The sequence below is a fragment of the Alosa alosa genome, chromosome 6, assembly GCF_017589495.1.
Source record: "Alosa alosa isolate M-15738 ecotype Scorff River chromosome 6, AALO_Geno_1.1, whole genome shotgun sequence".
Taxonomy (NCBI): domain Eukaryota; kingdom Metazoa; phylum Chordata; class Actinopteri; order Clupeiformes; family Clupeidae; genus Alosa; species Alosa alosa.
The window spans coordinates 16,277,021-16,297,269 of record NC_063194.1 but is presented as its reverse complement, the minus strand read 5'-3'; the positions used below and the strand labels follow the sequence as shown (position 1 = coordinate 16,297,269).

Here is a 20,249-nt window from a genome sequence, read left to right as displayed (position 1 = left end):
TGTGCTTACATAATTGCAAAAGGGTTCACCAATGTTTTCTCAAATAATAGCCTTTTAAAATGATATTCGATTAGTAAACAGAATGTGCCTTTGGAACATTGGATGAATGGTTGCTGATAATGGGTAATATAAGTATTACATTAAAGATCAGCCATTTCTTTCTACAACAGTCGAGAACCCTTTTGCGAGAACTCCCCATAGGAAGTGACTTATTGATTCCCGAGAGTCCAAGCATGGTGTATGACATGACTATGCCACACAACCTTATGATACCGAAAATTGATCTACTGTAGCATGTTTAGGGGGAGGGGGACGGGATTCATAAGTACTATCCATAGAACAAATATTTTAATTTGATTTATTTTCACTTTCAATTTGTGAAACATGATGGAAGAACCCTTAATTTCCCAGAATGCTTTGCTTTAATCAAAAGTCTTCAAAATTGTTGCCATTGAGGTGAACAGTCACAATAATGAATTCTTGGAGGATCTTTGATAATTTGATGTAACAATGTTGCCAAATGATATATGCATTTACAATTAGGCTACTTTTTGCCATTTGATTAAGTGCTGAGGTTGAAATGAAACCAAAACTACTCATTATTCAACATGTAGGGGATAAATATTTTTCAGATTTGAATTGTATGATTATGTATGTCTTAAAGCAAACTATGTTAAATATAGAGTTTATAAAATTAGAAAGATTTGTATATATATATATATATATATATATATATATATATATATATATATATGTTACCATGAGTTATATATATATATGTTACCATGAGTGAGGTGCATTTAAAGCAACACCAAAGAGTTTTTCGTAGGCTACCTTAAGATAATGTTTCCAAAATCGTTGCAGTGGTTCATCAACTTGTAACAGGGTGAACGGCACTTCTGCATTCGCTTTGCGGCCCTCTGTCGGCTATAACCACACTATGTAAGTTTGCCAGATTGGGTAGCGGGTGTAGTTCGATGGAATGAGACGTAATAAACTACAAATTTGACTTGCATCTGATGTCGGAATACATCGTACTTTCATAAATCGTGCAACATATTCTACCTTGTCTGTGCACATCGTTATTTGCAAAGCCGGTGCTGGATTTAACAAATAGTGTGCGTGCGACAGAGTGAAACTTCTTTGGTGTTGCTTTAACACATTGGTTCAATCTTTAGGAAGTAGTTCAACATTTTGAACTAATCAGATAGGCCTAGGCTATTATTATGACCGCCGCGCAGCGAAGCGGCGGTCATATAGGTTTAGTCAGATTTTTTTTTTCTTTTTTTTTTTTTTTTTTTTTTTTTTTTTCGATGCCCAAATTTCCGTCAATGATTCCCCGGACACTGAAAGACCGGGTACACGAAACTTGGTGGACATGTAACCCCACATGGATAGCATGGAACCATCGTTTTTCGTGGGTAGGGCAGACACAGTTTTCTGTGAATATCTCGAAAACCGTAGGGTTTAGGAGGACCATTTTTTTTTGTATGTTGATTTCAAGGGGCCATGTCAACCCATTCCATAACCACTCATTTCATGTATAGCGCCACCTAGTTAAACACAAAAAAGTAAAAATGAGGTGGTGTAATTGAAGGTATCTGTGACCTAACATAGTCAAACCTGCACGAAATTGGAAGTGTAGGATCATTATGACACCCTCTGTATGCACGCCAAGTTTTGTGGAATTCCGTTCATGGGGGGCCACACAATAAATTAATTTATGTTACTATACATCAACTGGCCTGTAGGTGGCCGGAGACAGTTTTCTGTGAATATCTCGAGAACCGTAGGGCCTAGGAGGTCCACCTTTTTTTTGTATGTTGGTCTTAAGGGGGCATGTCAACCCATCCCATTACCACTTATTTCATGTATAGCGCCACCTAGTTAAAAATTAAAAGCAAAAATTAGGTGTTTTCATCTCAATATCTCTGGCTGACAAGGTCAAAACTGCACGAAATTAAAAGTGTAGGATCATTATGACACCCTCTGAATGCATGCCAAGTTTTGTGTACTTTCGTTCATGGGGGCCTTACAATAAAATAATTTATGTGTACATTTAGTGGCGTACACCAACAAGGATTCCTGGGACACTGAAAGACCGGGGTACACAAAACTTGGTGGACATGTAACCCCACATGGATAGCATGGAACCGTCATTTTTCGTTTTGATCTGCAGCCCCCGCTGGACTGGACCCCGAAAGGAGGGTAGGGCAGACACAGTTCTCTGTGAATATCTCGAAAACCGTAGGGTTTAGAGGACCATTTTTTGTATGTTGATTTCAAGGGGCCATGTCAACCCATTCCATAACCACTCATTTCATGTATAGCGCCACCTAGTTAAACACAAAAAGTAAAAATGAGGTGGTGTAATTGAAGGTATCTGTGACCTAACATAGTCAAACCTGCAATGAAATTGGAAGTGTAGGATCATTATGACACCCTCTGTATGCACGCCAAGTTTTGTGGAATTCCGTTCATGGGGGCCACACAATAAATTAATTTATGTTACTATACATCAACTGGCCTGTAGGTGGCCGGAGACAGTTTTCTGTGAATATCTCGAGAACCAGGGCCTAGGAGGTCCACCTTTTTTTGTATGTTGGTCTTAAGGGGCATGTCAACCCATCCCATTACCACTTATTTCATGTATAGCGCCACCTAGTTAAAAATTAAAAAAGCAAAAAATTAGGTGTTTTCATCTCAATATCTCTGGCTGACAAGGTCAAAACTGCACGAAATTAAAAGTGTAGGATCATTATGACACCCTCTGAATGCATGCCAAGTTTTGTGTACTTTCGTTCATGGGGGCCTTACAATAAAATAATTTATGTGTACATTTAGTGACGATACACCAACAAGGATTCCTGGGACACTGAAAGACCGGGTACACAAAACTTGGTGAGCATGTACCCCACATGGATAGCATGGAACCGTCATTTTTCGTTTTCATCTGCAGCCCCCGCTGGACTGGACCCCGAAAGGAGGGTAGGGCAGACACAGTTCTCTGTGAATCTTTTATGGTATGTTGGTCTCAAGGGCCCACATCAACCTGGCTCATAATCCCTCATTTGTGATTTGCCCCGGTAAAAATGAAAATCAGTAGGATTAAAAGAAAGCCAAAATAAATATTCATCATCATCATCATGGCTGCATTTTCAGTATTGAAGTAGTCGTTTGTCCACTAGATGCATGATCGTTGCAGTGAGGCGTAATTTTGTTGGAAGTTAAAAGTGGGTTGGAAAAAACAATGGACGCTTGTTACAAGGACTGTAATTTACCGCAGCGAACATCTAATAAGGATAGGGCGATGTTCACATGAAGTGTAATTCCCATTTCTTCTTGAAGCGAAATAAATCTGAGGATGTTTATCGGACATGCTTGGTTTTACTGCAGGCACGTTAATCTTGTAATATCAATAAGGACCTAGGTAATGTTACCATTAAGCGTTGGTTGAGTGATGGAGGCATTTGATTTATTGCATTTGTAGAAAACTATAAATGCGGTTATACCAAGCAAATGTATAGCAGCACTGTTTGTATCTTCGACTGTCATTTATTGCACGTGCTACAAAATCATTCTGTGCAATGGAAGATTTACCAACGTTACACCGGGTCTGATACAGTTTTGCCTATACATGCGAGACTGAGGCGCCTGTTTATTTTGTTTTAAGTCGTGCAGGGGTGTGAGAGGGGAATCGATGTGCTTTGATTACAGCTTGGTAGTTGTAGTCTGTGAAATTAAAAAGCATGTGTGTGTGAAGTATCCAAACAATGACACCTTCATTTCATTATGGCTGCTTTAGCAAAACACCTTAAGCTACTGTGTAGTGGGTCCCATTTAGAAGTGGCTACTTCATTGGCTTTCCTTGACTCATGGAGCTGCGTGAATGTTATTACAACTTTTCGCCCACGATATGACAGTTTAAGTCCAGCTTGATACTGTAAGGCGTAAGCCATTGGTTTCAAAGGAGATTTTATTTGTGTCGTTAGCATAGCCTATTGACAATTTATGTTGTCAATAGGCCTACCTTTATAATCCTACCTGTAGCTTAGGGAAGCTAACAACTTTCTATTAGGATCTAGTTTGTTAGTTACCGCTTTGTCATAACTCCTGATGCATTTTTGCATTTAGAATAGCCAGAGCGTGTATATCTCAATCGGAAAATCAAACAATATCGGGTGCCTATGGACTAGGCTGGGTGAACCAGCCTGATCTGCCCGCTATTTATTTTTGATTTCTTAAAAGATTGAGCTTGGTCTGATGAAAGCCAGACTAGCCATGGACCTCAGTTAAACAATGCAAGGGAACATGAATCAGCCTATATTTGCACTAACAATAACGGACAAAAGCTCTTCAACTTTGGCCCGTTAAAATGTGTATGAACAGTCTAGCGACGCATTTCATCAAGGCCCATTTGGACATGTCAGTTATTTGCACCACTGGTTAGATGTAAAACAGCATTTACGTTTCAGACTAGGCTACTGTTACTTAATTTGTGCATTAACAATAACGTTTCAGACTACTGTTACTTAATTTGTGCATTGACAATAAAGTATTACATGAACTAAAGATGACTAAAATCTTATGTAGAAGAAGAAACATTCACAAAAAATCCATCCATCCAAAAATGACCTTTGTTTTTGATAGCTGTTTAAAAACGGCATGGAACTGACAGAGATGTTTTTGTTTATAAATACATAAAAATAAATAAATAAATAACATTATGCTGATACCTTTTGCTTTTCCCAAATACAATGTAGCCTACAGGTGTAAGTGACCTTTCATCAATCCAGTTGCAATGGATGAACTGTGATGAACTGCCCTACTTGTGATTGTTTAGAGATTTTAAAGGTTTTATAACAATTCTACATCTTCTTTGGCTATTCTACAAATCTATTCACCTTTTCAGCACCAGTAGGGTACTTTCTGTGCAGCCGCTTAACACACACTCAGGCATGCCAAACAAGCATACACAAAAGTTTCAAGAGTGGGGGATGGAGTAAAATATGGAGACAAATTGAAGTGTGATTTATTTTCGCGGAACGGATGTACAGGACTGAGCGGCGGTCATATTTTGTACCGCTATGCGGTACATCTAGTTAGGCCTCAGACGGTCTGCATGCAGAGGTTGACGGGTGAACTGAGTAAAGAGCACATCTGACCTGGTGGATATCAATGCACTCCGAGATGTCAGTGTTACTCACCGTCTAGACTTTAAATAAACCTTCACTGTAAAAAGTTTAACGTAAAATTTACAGCAACTTGCTGGCAGCAAATAACCAGCAAGTTGCTGTATTTCACTCTACAGTACACCTACTGTATATGAAATCACAGTACCTATGCCTGATACTGTAAATGCAAACTACAGTAGTACTACCAGTGCTGTAATGTATACAGTATTGAATTGTCTACCGTATTTTTAATCACAGTACTTATGGATCATACTGTAACTTAGTACAGTAGTAATACCAGTGCTGTAATATTATATACAGTAATTTTGGGAAATTCATATCCTGCTTTATCTACAGCCAGGATAAATTTCACTAGGCCTAGGTATGGTTTAGGCTACACAAACTTGCATAAATAACCATTGACAACTTGTTATCAGTTTAAAAAGCAAGTACATTTATTCACTTTTTTCCGTTTAGAAATTCTCGTGTGCTGCATCCTAACGTTAGACCAACGGTTGCAGTCAGCCTGATCCACCACCAGTAGCAGAGTGAAGCAGCACCTAGCAGACATAGAAGAAAAAAAGATAAACAGTGTTAGATAACAATTTTCAACTGAAACTGAAGGCTACTTACAAGTGAAACTTTAGAATAATCATTTATATATATACTGTATGTTTTTTGAGTTTACTGTCAAAATGCCAGGCTGAAGATGGTGTTAGCATAACTCAGTTTCGCAAGGTATATTTAGCTGCTAACGTTAGCCAGCTGGGTGAGCTCATTGATGATGTTTGCTTGCAGCAACACATAGATATATGTACTGATTACGATGAGTTAACGTTACATAAGTTAGCTGGTAGCAGCTAAACCTCCACGTTAACGTTAACCAGCAGCACATCATCTTCAGCCTAACATTGTGACAGTAACATACTAGGCCTAGCACTACTAGCGAATGTTTTATATAAATTATATGAATATAATAAACTGTAACTTACTGAGAACTAAGGTAGGCCTAATATAAACGAGACTGCCAAAACGTTAACGTAAACATAAAACTTAATGCCACCTTCACAGCAACAGCAACTATGATAGCTAGCCTAACGTTACTTACTTAGTTGATCCAACAAGCATGGATGAGTTTGTAAGTTAGACAGTACAACGTACATAGACTGTACACATGCCCGAATTTAATGTAGTACAATTTCACAATGAATCATTAACGTTACATAAATAAATGCTTGCTTACCATTAAGGTGGAGCTGCGAACTTGACAGAGTGCTGAACACCGTTGGTCTGACTGACTGAACTGTAGCTCAAAAATGATCTCCCCCCGGACAGTTCAAACGTCGTCGCGCGGTGCACGTTTCAATCACCACGTCAACATTTCCCAGTAAACCATAAATCCATGACTTTTCAATATCTTTTCAAAATGATGATTTTGATGGAAAATCAACATAATATCAATGTCACCTTGCTATCTGGGAGCTTAACTTTGTATTTATGTGCAAAAAGAAAACAGAAAACCCCAACTGATTTTCCGCCATGTTTTTTCAAAATTTTCAAAAAGCTGACAAGTGAGGGAGGAGTCAGATTTATTACTGTGTTATGATTCGCAGCAAATTTTTATTACTGTAGTTTGACCATTTTTGACCATAATTCATAGCGAAACTACAGCAACATACTGTATTCACAAATACAGTACACATTTTTCTCAAAAACAGCAGTGATGCTGTGAAAATCACAGAATCTTGTTATAGTTGCTTTTGATTGGCTTAACTATAACCAGCTGTAATCGTGTTTACTGGTAATGATGACAATCTGTATGTTTACCAGGCTCTTAATTAACATAGAAGGCGATGATTGATTAATCAAATTAAAATCTTATTTGTTTAAATTTTAGGTTATATTACATTATAACACTGTTGCAATTACATTGTTGAAATGTGAGATAATTACAGGTGAGGTTAATGCAAACTGAGTGGACGGCAAGGACACTCACAATGACCTTTGAAACAAACAATGTGCACCGTGGAGGAGATGACCTCAATCGGCCTCCGACAGCAGGCTACAGGGGAAGGTATTGTGGCCGATGGCTCTCCGACTTCCCCACTGGCCCTGACAGAGGCTGTGGCTGATGACTGCGCCGCATCCACGTGTTTGTTTTGTCCAGCACTTACCCTCCATCTCAACCCCTCCGCCCCAGTGTCCTCTTCTGGCTCAACAGCTTCCTCTCTGATGTTTACATAGACACTTGTATACTCAGAAGGAAAAAAATGGATCATTCCTTCTGCAGAATACTGTGAGTCTCTTGGAGAACATTGAGTTTTTTTTTTTTTTTTAAACAATCAAAAACAGATGTACAAGGCAGCTGTTCAAGACAGCATTTGACCGTAGTATATATTACAAAACACTGAATTTAGCCAGACAGTGAAAAACAAATGTTTCATGTCTAATGATGCCCTTTGGCTTGCTTGTATATAGGCAATGAGTTTCATATTGTGTTCTTTGCATGGCCATGAATTCAATTAGAACCACATTTCTAACATTTTATTCAAATAGTTCTTTAAAATATATATTCAATGTCATTTGGTTCCACACAGTAACTAGTTTTTTTTCTGGTCTTCCTGTTGCTTATCTGATTCAATGGTGCACTCTATTCATTTCCACACACCAGGTCATGCCTTCACCTGCCACACGCACGCACGCACGCACATATGCACGTATATCGCTCACTCTGAAATGTTCTTCCTGGCAACAGGAGAAATAATGTTTCTGTTGATCAACAGTTTCTTCCACCCAATTCTGAAGAGACATTTTGTGATTATTCGGGCATGTTTCCTTATACAAGTGACCTGTGTTTACTGTGGCCAGACAAAGGTGACTCACACTGCCCTCATAGTTATAGTGGACAAAGTGGGGAACACTGTCGTGCAATAATCACTGTCCACACCTTTCACTGTTCATTGTGAAGTAGTCCTGTCTGGTCTGTGTGTCATAGTACAACCTAGATGCTGGTATATGAAACCTCTGTTTTGATCTCTGTCTATGCCATCATTGCCCTGGAGAACCATTTATTGATTTAGATCGCTTTGACAAATGAGAGTCTTTTCTCATATTGATCATCCTGTTCTTGAAATGGAGTCATTCTTAAATGTGAGGCACAATTGATGCCAGCTCGGTCTGGTCACAAACAAGTCATTTATATTAGTGTCCCTTTATTTCTTTTATTGTAAAAGTAAAATAAAATGTGCTCTGATGATGATATTGTGTGTCACACAGACCCAGGCCTATCTCATTTAAGTTTTTAGAAAAGGTCTGTTGCTGATCAAAACCACAGACCTGTTAATCCTGCCATTCGCACGCAACATTTCACCAAAGTCTCTATATACAGTATGAGCATCTAATCGTTGTCCAAATTTTGAAATGTGATAATTATTAGCAGAACGGGCAGTGGTCAGACTCTCCATTACCTTTCGACCTGTTTCACTGCATAGACATGTGTTTTTTATCTACAGAAGATTTTCCATAGCCATTAGCACTCCACAGAGGAGGAAGAGAAGTGAAGAGGTTTATACACGCTGCTGGGGCTGGGACACACCCCAGGGTGACATTCACTCTCTCTGTTTAATGTGCACTCTCCCTCTCTCTCTGAGTCCTCCAGACCAGAAGCATCTGCACTGATATATTGGCTTCATGGACAGGCAGTATTTTCTCCAGAAGGATGGCTAATCAACCACAGATCTATTGTCTGAGGGTTAGCACCTGTTAGTTAAAATACAATAGTGGCTCAAATTAAAATAATGCATGAGTATTGATTGGCTTCAATTGATTATGTCTAATTCATGCATGTTACAAAATAGTTTAACTGTTGAATTGATCAACAATGTTGTAAAAAAAATGCAGCTGATGAATACCTCTTCTTCCATAGATAACTGAAAACCATCCAACCATACAATTCATAGTATCTCTTTTGGTATCTCAGATGTGGTCAAAAAGTTGCTAAACTGTCACACTGGCACTATAGGTATATTACAACTAAACCATTTGACATTCTAAATAATCAGATTTTATAATGTAGTTTAAAAAAAAAGAAAAAAAAAGTCTAATCAAGTTGCAGAATTCCTTACCAAGGATTAAATGAAACCAAAGTGCCCAAAGTTGACTGACTGAAGCATACCTTACATGGCAGGTGAAAATAGGCAAATTCCCCAGATTCCTAAGACTCAACATGAGCCTATGCTCACCCATGTAGAAGTCTCTGGCCAGTCATATTTTATTCTGCAGGATACTCCCAAAAGGTTGTTGGAGGCTGTTTTGGAGAGAGCATTCACACGGTTTTCACACAGCAAGCCTTATTCTTGGTATGAGGCAAGAAGACTTTGATCTTTTTCTCTTCCTTGCTCGTGCCTGGAGTCTAAGGAGCAAACAATAGATATCTCCTCACCCCATGCTGAATAAACAGCAGACTAGCACCAGCTGATGTATGGAGGGAAATGCTTGTTAGACTTGTTAGACTTGTTAGTCTGTTACGGATATCTCCTCACCCCATGCTGAATAAACAGCAGGGTAGCACCAGCTCATGTATGGGGGGAAATGCTTGTTTATTCCCTTATGAAGACGTTATAAATAATATATAGGTCAAGGTTGGGAGACTAGTAAAGACAAGTAAAGATCTGCAGGTATTTGTGTACTGCAAGACTTTGCATACTTTTAAAGATAGGTTGCTGAGGATATATTTTTTTGTACACTGCAAAAGGCCATAAATATGTTATTGAACTGTGTGTAATAAAGTGTAAATATACTTACTGTTTGTGTGGCTATGCTGTATGCCCACAACATTTTTACCACATAAGAAGTTCCAATTCTCTCCAAGTAAAATCTGCTAATGACATGAAAAGAGAAAAAATGTGCTGTCTTGGAGAGAACAGATCTCACCTTTCTGCTGCTTTCTCACATTTCTTGGACATTGCAAAATCTCTAAATCCTGGAAGGACTCCAGATAAAACAGTTGACGGGAACACAAACCCCAAGTTGTCTCTGTTACTCTTTACGTCACTTTCTGTTTCCTGTTTACTCCTTCTTCAGCTGACATGCTTCAGTGTAAATATTCATGATGACCACATACAGTATTTACTTTTAATCCATTTCTCTTGGAACTCCAAAGATTACTATTATTAGCTATTACTTACGGTGGCCTTTGCAATGTAAACAAATGGTGTTCATTTCACATGATCATTTCTATGTTGAGAGCATTAGAATGCAGGCTGAACGAAATCTATCTGGCGAGAGTCAGGTTATTAGAATGCAGGGTATACTTTACAGTAAAAGTACATGGATTTTTATTAATTCATGCATGAAGAAATTCACTATTTATGCATTACTTCATTCCTTAATATCTCAAGAATCATCAGGAATTAACATGAGATATAGTCTCTACTTTGTGACCTCATGCATCAACAACACATTAACTTACACATTAGGTACGGTTGGTACACCTTTATGAATTATGATTTATTAAGCATGATAATGATAATTTCTCTTCTGCCAAAAATGTAGAACCCACTTTTCATGGAATTCAATTCAGGGTTATTGTACATGAATTATCATGAATTCATCCATGTAAGACTTCTCGGGCCTTATCTTGGCGATCTAAAACACATGGTCACTGACGAATAGCTTAAATACATTTAGGGCCCTATTTTGACCCAGCACAAAGCATATTCTCATCATGACACAAAGCGTATTCTTGTCTTACACTCTAATTTTTTGCCATTCATCTCTTTTGATTGAACAATGCTCTCAGGGGTGTGGCAATTAACAACCTAAGGTGTGGTCTGGCGCGTTATCTAAAAATCGCTATTTTACACCATCTAAAATGCATTATACCATTGATCAAGAAAAACCTGGTCTATAGCCAAAGGTGCATATGAAGCACAGCTAAAGACATATTGTCAAGAGATGTAAGCAGCAACTCCTGCAGGATAAATGTTGTTAGGTTTTTTATTCAATCATTGTTGAATAAATTATTGGGGTAACTGTTGCTGTTTTCGATGGTAACCCATAGTCAGCCAATTAACTGTGTATAACTTTTTTGTCGTTGACTATGACACCACGGTGAAGTTAGTTTCACTTTGCCTATGAGTTCAAATAATAGACGAGTGCAGATGTGTGTAGGCTATACTCTGCTAGGTTTTAGTAAAGCATGGTTTAGTGGAATACCTGTTCCCTACAGTCTCGCATGCAAGCAGATTCCTTCAAATGCGCCGCTGACTATCAAAATACTGATGCACTGTTTGAAGTTGCGCTGCTTACTGTTAAAGGGAATGACAGATGTCATTTTCATTGGTTTAAAGGATGTTAAGCCCAAAACACACCCATGACTGATTAAGAAACATAAGAACCGCCTTTTTGCACCAGGCGTCCGACGTTTGATAACGTTTGATAACAAAACCACCCCCATTGTGAACTGGACAAACCCCTAAGCTCTTTGCCAGTGACCATGCATTTTAGATCGCCAAGATATAACCCTAAGGGGTTTATCCAGTCCACATTTGGGGTAGTTTTGGCGCTTGGTGCAAATAGGTGGTTCTTATGTTTCTTAATTAGTGCCTGTATGTGTGCGTGTGTGTCTGTGTGTGCATGCGTGTGTGCATGCGTGTGTGTCTGCGCGTGTGGGTGTGTGTGCATGCATGTATGTGTATGCCTGCATGTGTGTGTGTGTGAGAGTGTGTGTGAGACAGTCCTGCCTTGTAGCTCCTCTCCTCATTATCCTCTACCAGCAACCCTTCGCTCAACACCACCATCTACAGGCCGATGGGTGTACAGTCACTAAATGTACACACAAATTAATTTATTGTATGCCTACAATGGATGAAATTCCACGAAACTTGGCATATCCCCAGAGGATGTCAGGTTAATCATGAAATTTGGTGAATTTCAGAACATCTGAACAGAAGATAGGGGTGATTAAAGCAGTATAATATTGCATTTTTATGGGCTAGGTTGATGTGGGCCCTTGAGACCAAAATACCATAACATTTTTGTCATCCTCGGTGCCACGGTCAGGTAATTATTCTGGAAAAACTGCATTTTTTGGATTTCGGGGGGCCCAGCGCAGAAAATAGTCGCAGGGAATAGAAGGTATTTTAAACCTTTTTCTTGCAGAACACCAGATGTCTTCCCATTGTTCCCAAGAACTGAACTTTGCTACACCAACAATGCTTCTGTTACAATGCTTCTGTTCTGTTAATCACTATAATTGTCTTTAAATTAATGATGTTCACAGTCAGTGGAGTAGTTGACCTTAGTCTTCTCTGAAGACTGGTATGTTTTCCAGATGTGGACGGTGTGGACAGGCATGTTTAACTGCTTGAAAAGGTTGGAATCATTCATTTCCACAATCCTGTTTGTAGTGGAGCACCATTAAGATGGGCCCCCTTTTCCACTCATAACTTTAGGAATGTATAAATGAGATGCCTTTCACTCTTTCACAACCACCAATACTCTTTCACATGTGAAATCTCTAATGGGTTACATTTGAGGCTTACAGGATATCCATGACTCCCAATCAATGTCCTCCAGTGGCACAGGACCCACAACCCAGCACACGAAAGTCTTATCCATGTTCATTTCATTCCACGTCCATTTCTGTGTCTTGAATGCAAGCAACATAATATTCCTCTGATCACATGGTGTTGATGGTAACTTGATCAATCTTGAATCCAGAGGAGCACAGCGCAGAACCGACATCAAAGATGATGTGTATCTTTTCATACACATTTCTCATATGAAGGATTCCCATTAACCTCTTTTTTATTCACTTCTTCTGGTCTTTACCTAAATGTTTTATCTTAAAAATCTTAAATCCATATACTGGCCTCCTCTCAGAATCTGTGTCCCCCATTTTCGTCTATTATGTCTGCAAGAAACAAGCCATGAAAATATATAATTCAACTGAGCAATGAAAAGCCAGGTCCAATTGTAGGGATGGCCTGCAGACAGCACCTCCATAGCAGTCAACTCCAAATAACACCTGGCCCTGCTACGAAATAACTGGGCCAGAGCCGAACTTAGTGTGGGGCTGGGTCATGACAGGACCACTCCAGCGTCTGCAGATCAACTTTCACCCCCCAAAAGAGCACTCAGATGAGATGAAACAGATTCAATTAGTCTGTCTAAACCTCCAGTCACCCCCTCTCTCGTTTTGTCTCAAAAACTCTCTGCGGTTCTCACTCTCTCCCTCTCTCTCGCTCTCTCTCTCCCTCTGCCTCTCTCTGTCCCTCTCTCTCTCTCTCTCTGTCTCTCTCTGTCCCTCCCTCCCTCTCTGTCTGGCACAAGGAGCTGTGTTTATGTTGGCCACATGCTGAGGCTGGGACTTGCGTCGAAAACACCACAATTTGTTTACACAAAAATACTGCAGGGAAAACAGTGTATTTTTTCCTTTCACAAAGAAATCGTCTGTTTAGACAAGAGATGCCAACATCCAAATAAATCCGACCTTGCAAGAGCATCTCTCTCTCTCTCTCTCTCTCTCTCTCTTCTCTTAGCTTAACATCATAATGGCGAAACTAAACAACAATAAAGAGATATGTGTGCTCAATTTCATTTGTTTACTTGATAAAAATTTTATTTTTAGGGTGAAAAGCTATCTGATGATTACATGTATTTATTTTCACACTTTCACTGATAAATTGTCCCCACCTGGTGCTGGTGTGCAACATTCACTTTGAAAAAAAATAGGAGTGTGCAGCCGCATCAGATTTAGTGGAACATTAGCAGGGTGCATTAGTGTCTAAGACAAGTCTTTATGGGACTGTAATTGTCACTTGTTCCAAAAGGTTCGGCAGATGGAGTTCAGATGGCTTTTTCTCGTAAACGTGATTCATAGTTTGGCTTCTTGGTGGGCAAATAAAGGGCTCCCTCTCTTTTTCTCCCTCTCTCTTCCTCTGATAATGGTTTTCTGCAGATGGGGCCACGCTGCTCTGGAAAAGTGAAACAAGGGCTCAATCATGTCCTGTAGCGGTTGTTCTGTGCCAAGGCAGTGTGGACATAGCCCATGTCATGTTGGAACCACAAAGGGAATGTTTTATGTTGCATATTTCACTTAGTATGTGTGTTTTAGCCCATTCATCCAGTACAGGACACAGATAAGAGAGATATTGTCAGTGATTGTTGTATGCCTTTTCCACTTATCTCTGAGAGAAAACAACGAAAGGAAAGATCTTTTATGGTCCAAGTGATGTCATGATACAACAACACAAATTATCACAGTGCAGTTGTTCTGCTTGAATGCAGCTGACACACTGAACTATATTCCACAGTACACAACCTCTAAACATGTGGAAGGAATGTCAGCTTTCGTATTGAATAAATATCTCCTATCTCCACAGACATTTTCTGTAATTCTTCACTCACCAGATTTTATTTAAATCCCAGAGAATTCTTTTCAGATTTTCTCTGAATCAGTATAGAATTTAAACCACACAAAAAAAAAAAAAAAATTTCCAATTCTTTAAAGAAGCATGGAACCTGATACCAGTGAATGAGAGTGAGAGGAAGTGTGAGCCGCAGGACACTGAGTCTCTCCTTTGATTGATTAGTCAGGACTGATTCCTCTTCTGACCTTCAGCGGCTCATCATGGGCTTTTCAGCATCCTGACAGAGTGAGGCGCACCACTGATTTGTTGATGGGCTGTTTTTATTGCCGCAGTTGAATTAATTTCATATGAGAGAGGCGGCTGACAAGGTGTAGGTTTATATTGGCCGTAAACACTGTAATGCTACATCAGTACCCTGTGGTGCCCTCAGCACGTGGAGCGTGTCCAAAGAATCACCTCTCCCGGGATAATGTCCAGATGGAACTGATTTGACTGTAGCATGGAATGAATTCAGGCTGAAACATCTAATGACGGCGCTTAGTTGAATCAACATGAAATAGTCTGAGTGGAGAATCCGCTGCTGAATGTGAGCAGTGGTTGCGTAGCTGCATAGCTCCAGGGCTCCTGTATCCCGCAGGACTCCCACCGCAGGACAGGCCAGAGCCTGCAGCTGTCTGACACGCTAGACCCTGACCGTCATGCCCAGATGTTCCCAGAGCTGTGGTCCTGGCGGAGCTGTCCCCTCCTCCACTGGCTGTTCCGGGAAACCCCTGGCCCACTAGTCCCCCTCCATGTTCTTCTCCTCCTCCCGATCATGTAGTGTTCCACTAAGTCCGGATCTCGCCTCTTAATTGCTGTCTGGGACAGACATAGACACACACACACACACACACACACCATCTTTTATTTATAGGCTGGCTTTCTTCCTGGTCATGACAGGGAGTCAATATGCAGGAGCACCAACCCTCACTCTTTCATGTAATCCCATTAGACTTCAGTAATATTGTATCAATAATGCTCCCAGCTGACTACAGCGCTCATCACCACTGTCATCAGCCCCGACGTACATTATTGATGAAGCACAGGATATTAGTATTCCCTCGTCAAACACAACGAAAGACGCTCACCTGCTATCTTTCCTCTCTATGCTTGCTTTTTGCCATGAAGCCCTTTGTGGAAAATGGCTTATTTTCTCATTTACTGTGTGCTTGAAAACCCAGTGACAAATTTGTGTTACCTAATCGTGACCATTTTCATAGTACTGGTCATTATTGCATTCAGTATTGACCACCAGGGTATGTAGTGGACTATTTCTTGATAATAAAAGCACTTAATCCTCTTTCTCCTCTAACTTTAGGTACAGACAGAGCCAGTTGCCTGAGACATTGTGCCAAACATGTGTTTCAACACCACAGTTCTCCATGTTTAACAATGCCAGCAGAGAAACTACTTCCATCAGACGTCAGCCTTGAAGGAATTCTCAACACAGGGAGTCTCCTCTATTATCGAGTATTTGTCCATTCCAGTTAATGTTATTTGTCTTACTTCACTCTTATATTGAATGAATAGACGATGAATGTAATTTCTCTGAAAACACGTAACATACTCCAGCATCTTGTCAGCAGTCAATTCAGAACTTTAACTGAATTTGCTTAGCAACACTCATTGTTTACACCCCACGTCGCTCTGGCTTACAAGAGTTTCTAGGGGTTTCGATTCAAAATATCTGCAGGGAAAATACTATAATATAGAGTGGAAGCTTTGAGTGTGAGATGAGTAATTCAAATGACATACATACAACACACCATAAATTAGTTGCTCCGTCTACATGACCCTATGGGTATGTTCATAGAGGCCTGTGCTGTAAAGAGTGTGGACATATTTTTTGAAAGTCCATGTTCATAGAGCACCATGTCTGCAGTTCTCCCTACTTCTATGTTTATTCATTCACGGCAGCATTCATCTTATTTATTGTTCTTCATCTGTGGGTAAACATATGACATACACCCAACACACACACACACCCATACACACACATTTGATTTCTTTATTTGAATCCGCCAATCAAATTTCTTCCAGAAAGGATTCAAATATTCTCAGAGATGACACAGCTTTGACATTCAAGGGTACATAAATTATCGCCTTACACCACACAGCAAGGCTACCTATCACAGCTAATATGGAGCAGAATTTTGCCAGCTGTTTAGACTTTCCTTTTGGTAGCCCTGTCAGTCTTAGTCCACTAATAGTCAGTTTGTGAACATGTCCCAGGCTGCCAAATATCAATGCCACAAATTTACATGCACAGCCTAGGTCACTGATCTTTGCAAGGAGGGGTTGGTATTTAGGCATTTTTTAAAAAAAAGTCTATGTCCATATACAGATCATAAACACAACCGATTTCAAGGACTAGCACATCCTTTCTATCTGTACCCACAAGCACAACATCAGGGGTGTTAGGGATGTTACAAAACACATCATCAGAGCTGTTGAAACAGTCTGATATTACGCGGAAATATGTCTTGAACAGAACTGGCACACAAACACACATACACACACACGGACAGACAGACAGACAGACACACACAAACAAACACACACACACACAAACACACACACAGGCAAACACACACACACAAGCAGCTTTTCAAAATGTAGGAAAGTTTCAGACTGTATACATACTTGCTGAGGTTACGTAAAATGTCAAAATGTCCAGAGAAGAGCTGATGTTTCAGACACTTATTCCCAAACAACACTTTTGAAGAGATATAGCAAACACTTTCTCAAATGGTGCAAGTTTCAACAATCATCAGCCATTTATAATCATTTGAGAGGATGACTTATTGTATCATTGTGCAGATGTCATCCTTTGGTGCTCGGGGTGGGTGTCAGAGTTGAGGGTTGAGCTGTGTGGGCTGAAAATAACACCAGAGAGGGGGGATATGAAGATCTGGCCGTCTGTAACACCCTCTTCGGCCCCTGTACTTTTTAGCTGTTTATAGAATCCTGGATCCCAGTGTGCTTTCTCTCTGATGCAGCCAACTGTCTGGTCAGCTAAATCAACACACTCTAGCTCAAACTGTTTGCACTGATGGCACATGCTGTCAAAGTATTTGTGCTTTTTTTTTTTTGATTGGGTACTGAGTACTAGAAGCATGAAAAAGACGATATTCCGTACCACATTCACTGCCAGTCACCTGAATGTCCAACTAAAGAACCAAAGAACAAACCAGATACCGAGACGTGAGGAGTCTGGCTTCTTTCCAGATGTTTCAAACGAGGAAGGTGAGTGCAGGTTCCCAAAGCTGGCTCAGGACATGGAAGACACTGTTCTATCTTGCCCTGTGCCATGCCTGAGGTCCCCGGTGTTCTTTGGACATACTGTCAATGGAAGAGAGTCTTAATTTAACTTTCTCAACGCCAATGGCTTAGAGAGGAAGGGGGTGGGGAGGGCATCGATTGTACTGTGTGGTGACCATAGAAACGAAACCATGGGACTCTGGGCCTTACCACTCTGAATTTATCCTCACTGGAAATATTGGATTCTTATGTTAAGCTTTGAGGCCTGGTGGCTATCAACTAAATGAATGGATAGGCTCCATGAATGGAATTATTTTTCATCTCCCTTTCCATTAGGCTCAGGTTTATTTGACATATTCAGACACAGGACTACAGTACACATGCTGTGACAAAAGGCATGTTAGGGGGATTGTGCTTTTAGATTTGGTCTAGTGTACATTGTTTTTTACATGACCTGTGTCCGTTCTGTGTTGTCTGGGGATGCATATCTTGACAAGGACAGAGATCATTAGTTCAGTGGGGCCGTGAGGATCCTTTTGCCCAGAAAAGGACAAGATCTGATGAAAGAGTACGATTAGTATCTAGCGCAAACCCCGCTTTGCTTTCCCCTGAAACCAATGGACGTTCTGCAGATCCCCAATGCCCCTTTACGGGCCTCTGTTCAATGCGTTCCACAGCAGTGATGTGCTTAAAGAGCTGGAACGCACAGCATTTTATCCACACACTTGATTTGCCTTGCCGTTTTCCTTTGCTGTTTTCATGTAATTTATGAATGCGGTAACAAGGATATCTGGACAGCAAAAATGTTTGCATTCCATGCAGACTCATAAATAGTCACTACTGACAGATATCTGTCTGAATATTCCTACGTTTCTGTTCTGCCCGGTTAGACCTCTTTGCATCACAATTTAGATGTTTGATTTCTGCATCTTTCCTCTATCCTCATCATCTCCCATATTTCTAACTTGGAAGCATTTCACCTTGGGGAAAAAATGAAATGCTTCAGAGCTAAGCAGTCTAAGAGTTTTATCCAGATCCAAAAATGACCTCCACTTACAGACACACACAATGGCAGATAAAGTGAGGGGTTGTCCAAGGTCTTTTCTCACAGCTGTGAGTCTTTCTATATCTGTTTGCGCAGGGACAAAATGTTAGATTATTGGCATCATAAAAAAGTATATGTCTCTATGCAACACAAAATCAAAAAGACATGACGTCAGTCTCAGGCATCCTGAATAAAAACTATTGAACTTTATTGATTCTTCAAGGCTTATTAAAAAGTGTAAGTGGAAAAAAGTCATAAAAAAGACTTCAAGATTTCAACAACAAAATTTTTTTTAGATCTTATATTGAATTGGGAAACAAGACAAATCCCTTAAATGCCCTCCGGATTTTTGAGCACAAAGTTGTAAATGTCAGAGATATTTTGAGTTTTGAAATTGAGACCAGGCATGATTACTTTAGCGCACATTGGCAAAAGAGGTTACTCTTTGAACTTCCCACTCATATTCTCTACAAAACTCTGTTACACGTGTGACTCCTTGCACACAGGTGCACGTTCATGAGGTGAGCACCGCTTTATTAGTCAAATTTCAACAGGGAAAATAACTCCCTCATAACATTCTTAGAACATTGTATGACACACCAAAATGATCAACTTTTCAAAATTTGTAGGGGATTTTTTTAATAGTCATATGAAGAATGCTGTACAGTTGGCTGAGGAAAGATGGCAGGAACAACCTCTTGGATGGAACAAAATCAATGGGAGTATTAAGACATAATGAAGCAATGAAGGGCCCCCTTATTAAATGCAGTCTAAAAGAACAGTCCCCCAAGGAACAGTCAAGGGATTTTTTTTTCTGAGCTGGAACCTCGGGCGTATATTTGGGGCCTGCACTGACCGTGCTGAGTGAAATGTGGGTGTTCCCACCATGGCCAGTTTATCAGTGGCGCTAATCTGGAAGCCAGGCACCCAGTACTGTGATTTATGTAACTCCCAAAAAAAATAGAAGCAACAAAGGGTTTCTCTACAGACAAAAAGAGAAAGAAACACCAAAGGGAAGCCGATCCCAGCATCAAGATTTATCTCCAGATCCACCCAGCTAACTGATAGCTTGTTTTCTATTTGTCTGATTTGAATTAAGCGATTAACTGCATGAATTCATCAGGATTTATGATTCCTGTGTGAGCCATGATACAAAGGCTCAGCTAATCTTCATTATAAATCATTAGAGAAGGTCCAAGCAAAAAGCCATCGTTGCACAGTTGACAGTTAAGAAGAGGAATATAATCATTGTGATTTATATGACTTTCCTGTTTTGTGTCTATTTGGATCCTGAAAAAGTCTAATTGGATCCTGACTTGATCATCTGCGGAAAATGTTCCCTTTTTTCCCGTTTCA

The 20,249-nt window shown here is 40.0% G+C and overlaps 1 protein-coding gene across 1 annotated transcript in view; it reads left to right on the top strand.

The window, feature by feature from the left end:
• Positions 1–19,418, top strand: part of wizb (WIZ zinc finger b) — a 50,560-nt gene extending 31,142 nt beyond the window's left edge. The window contains exon 18 of the mRNA XM_048245006.1: positions 19,400–19,418. Coding sequence (XP_048100963.1) covers positions 19,400–19,418 — 19 coding nt within the window. The remainder of the gene's footprint in view (positions 1–19,399) is intronic.
• Positions 19,419–20,249: the final 831 nt, after the last annotated feature.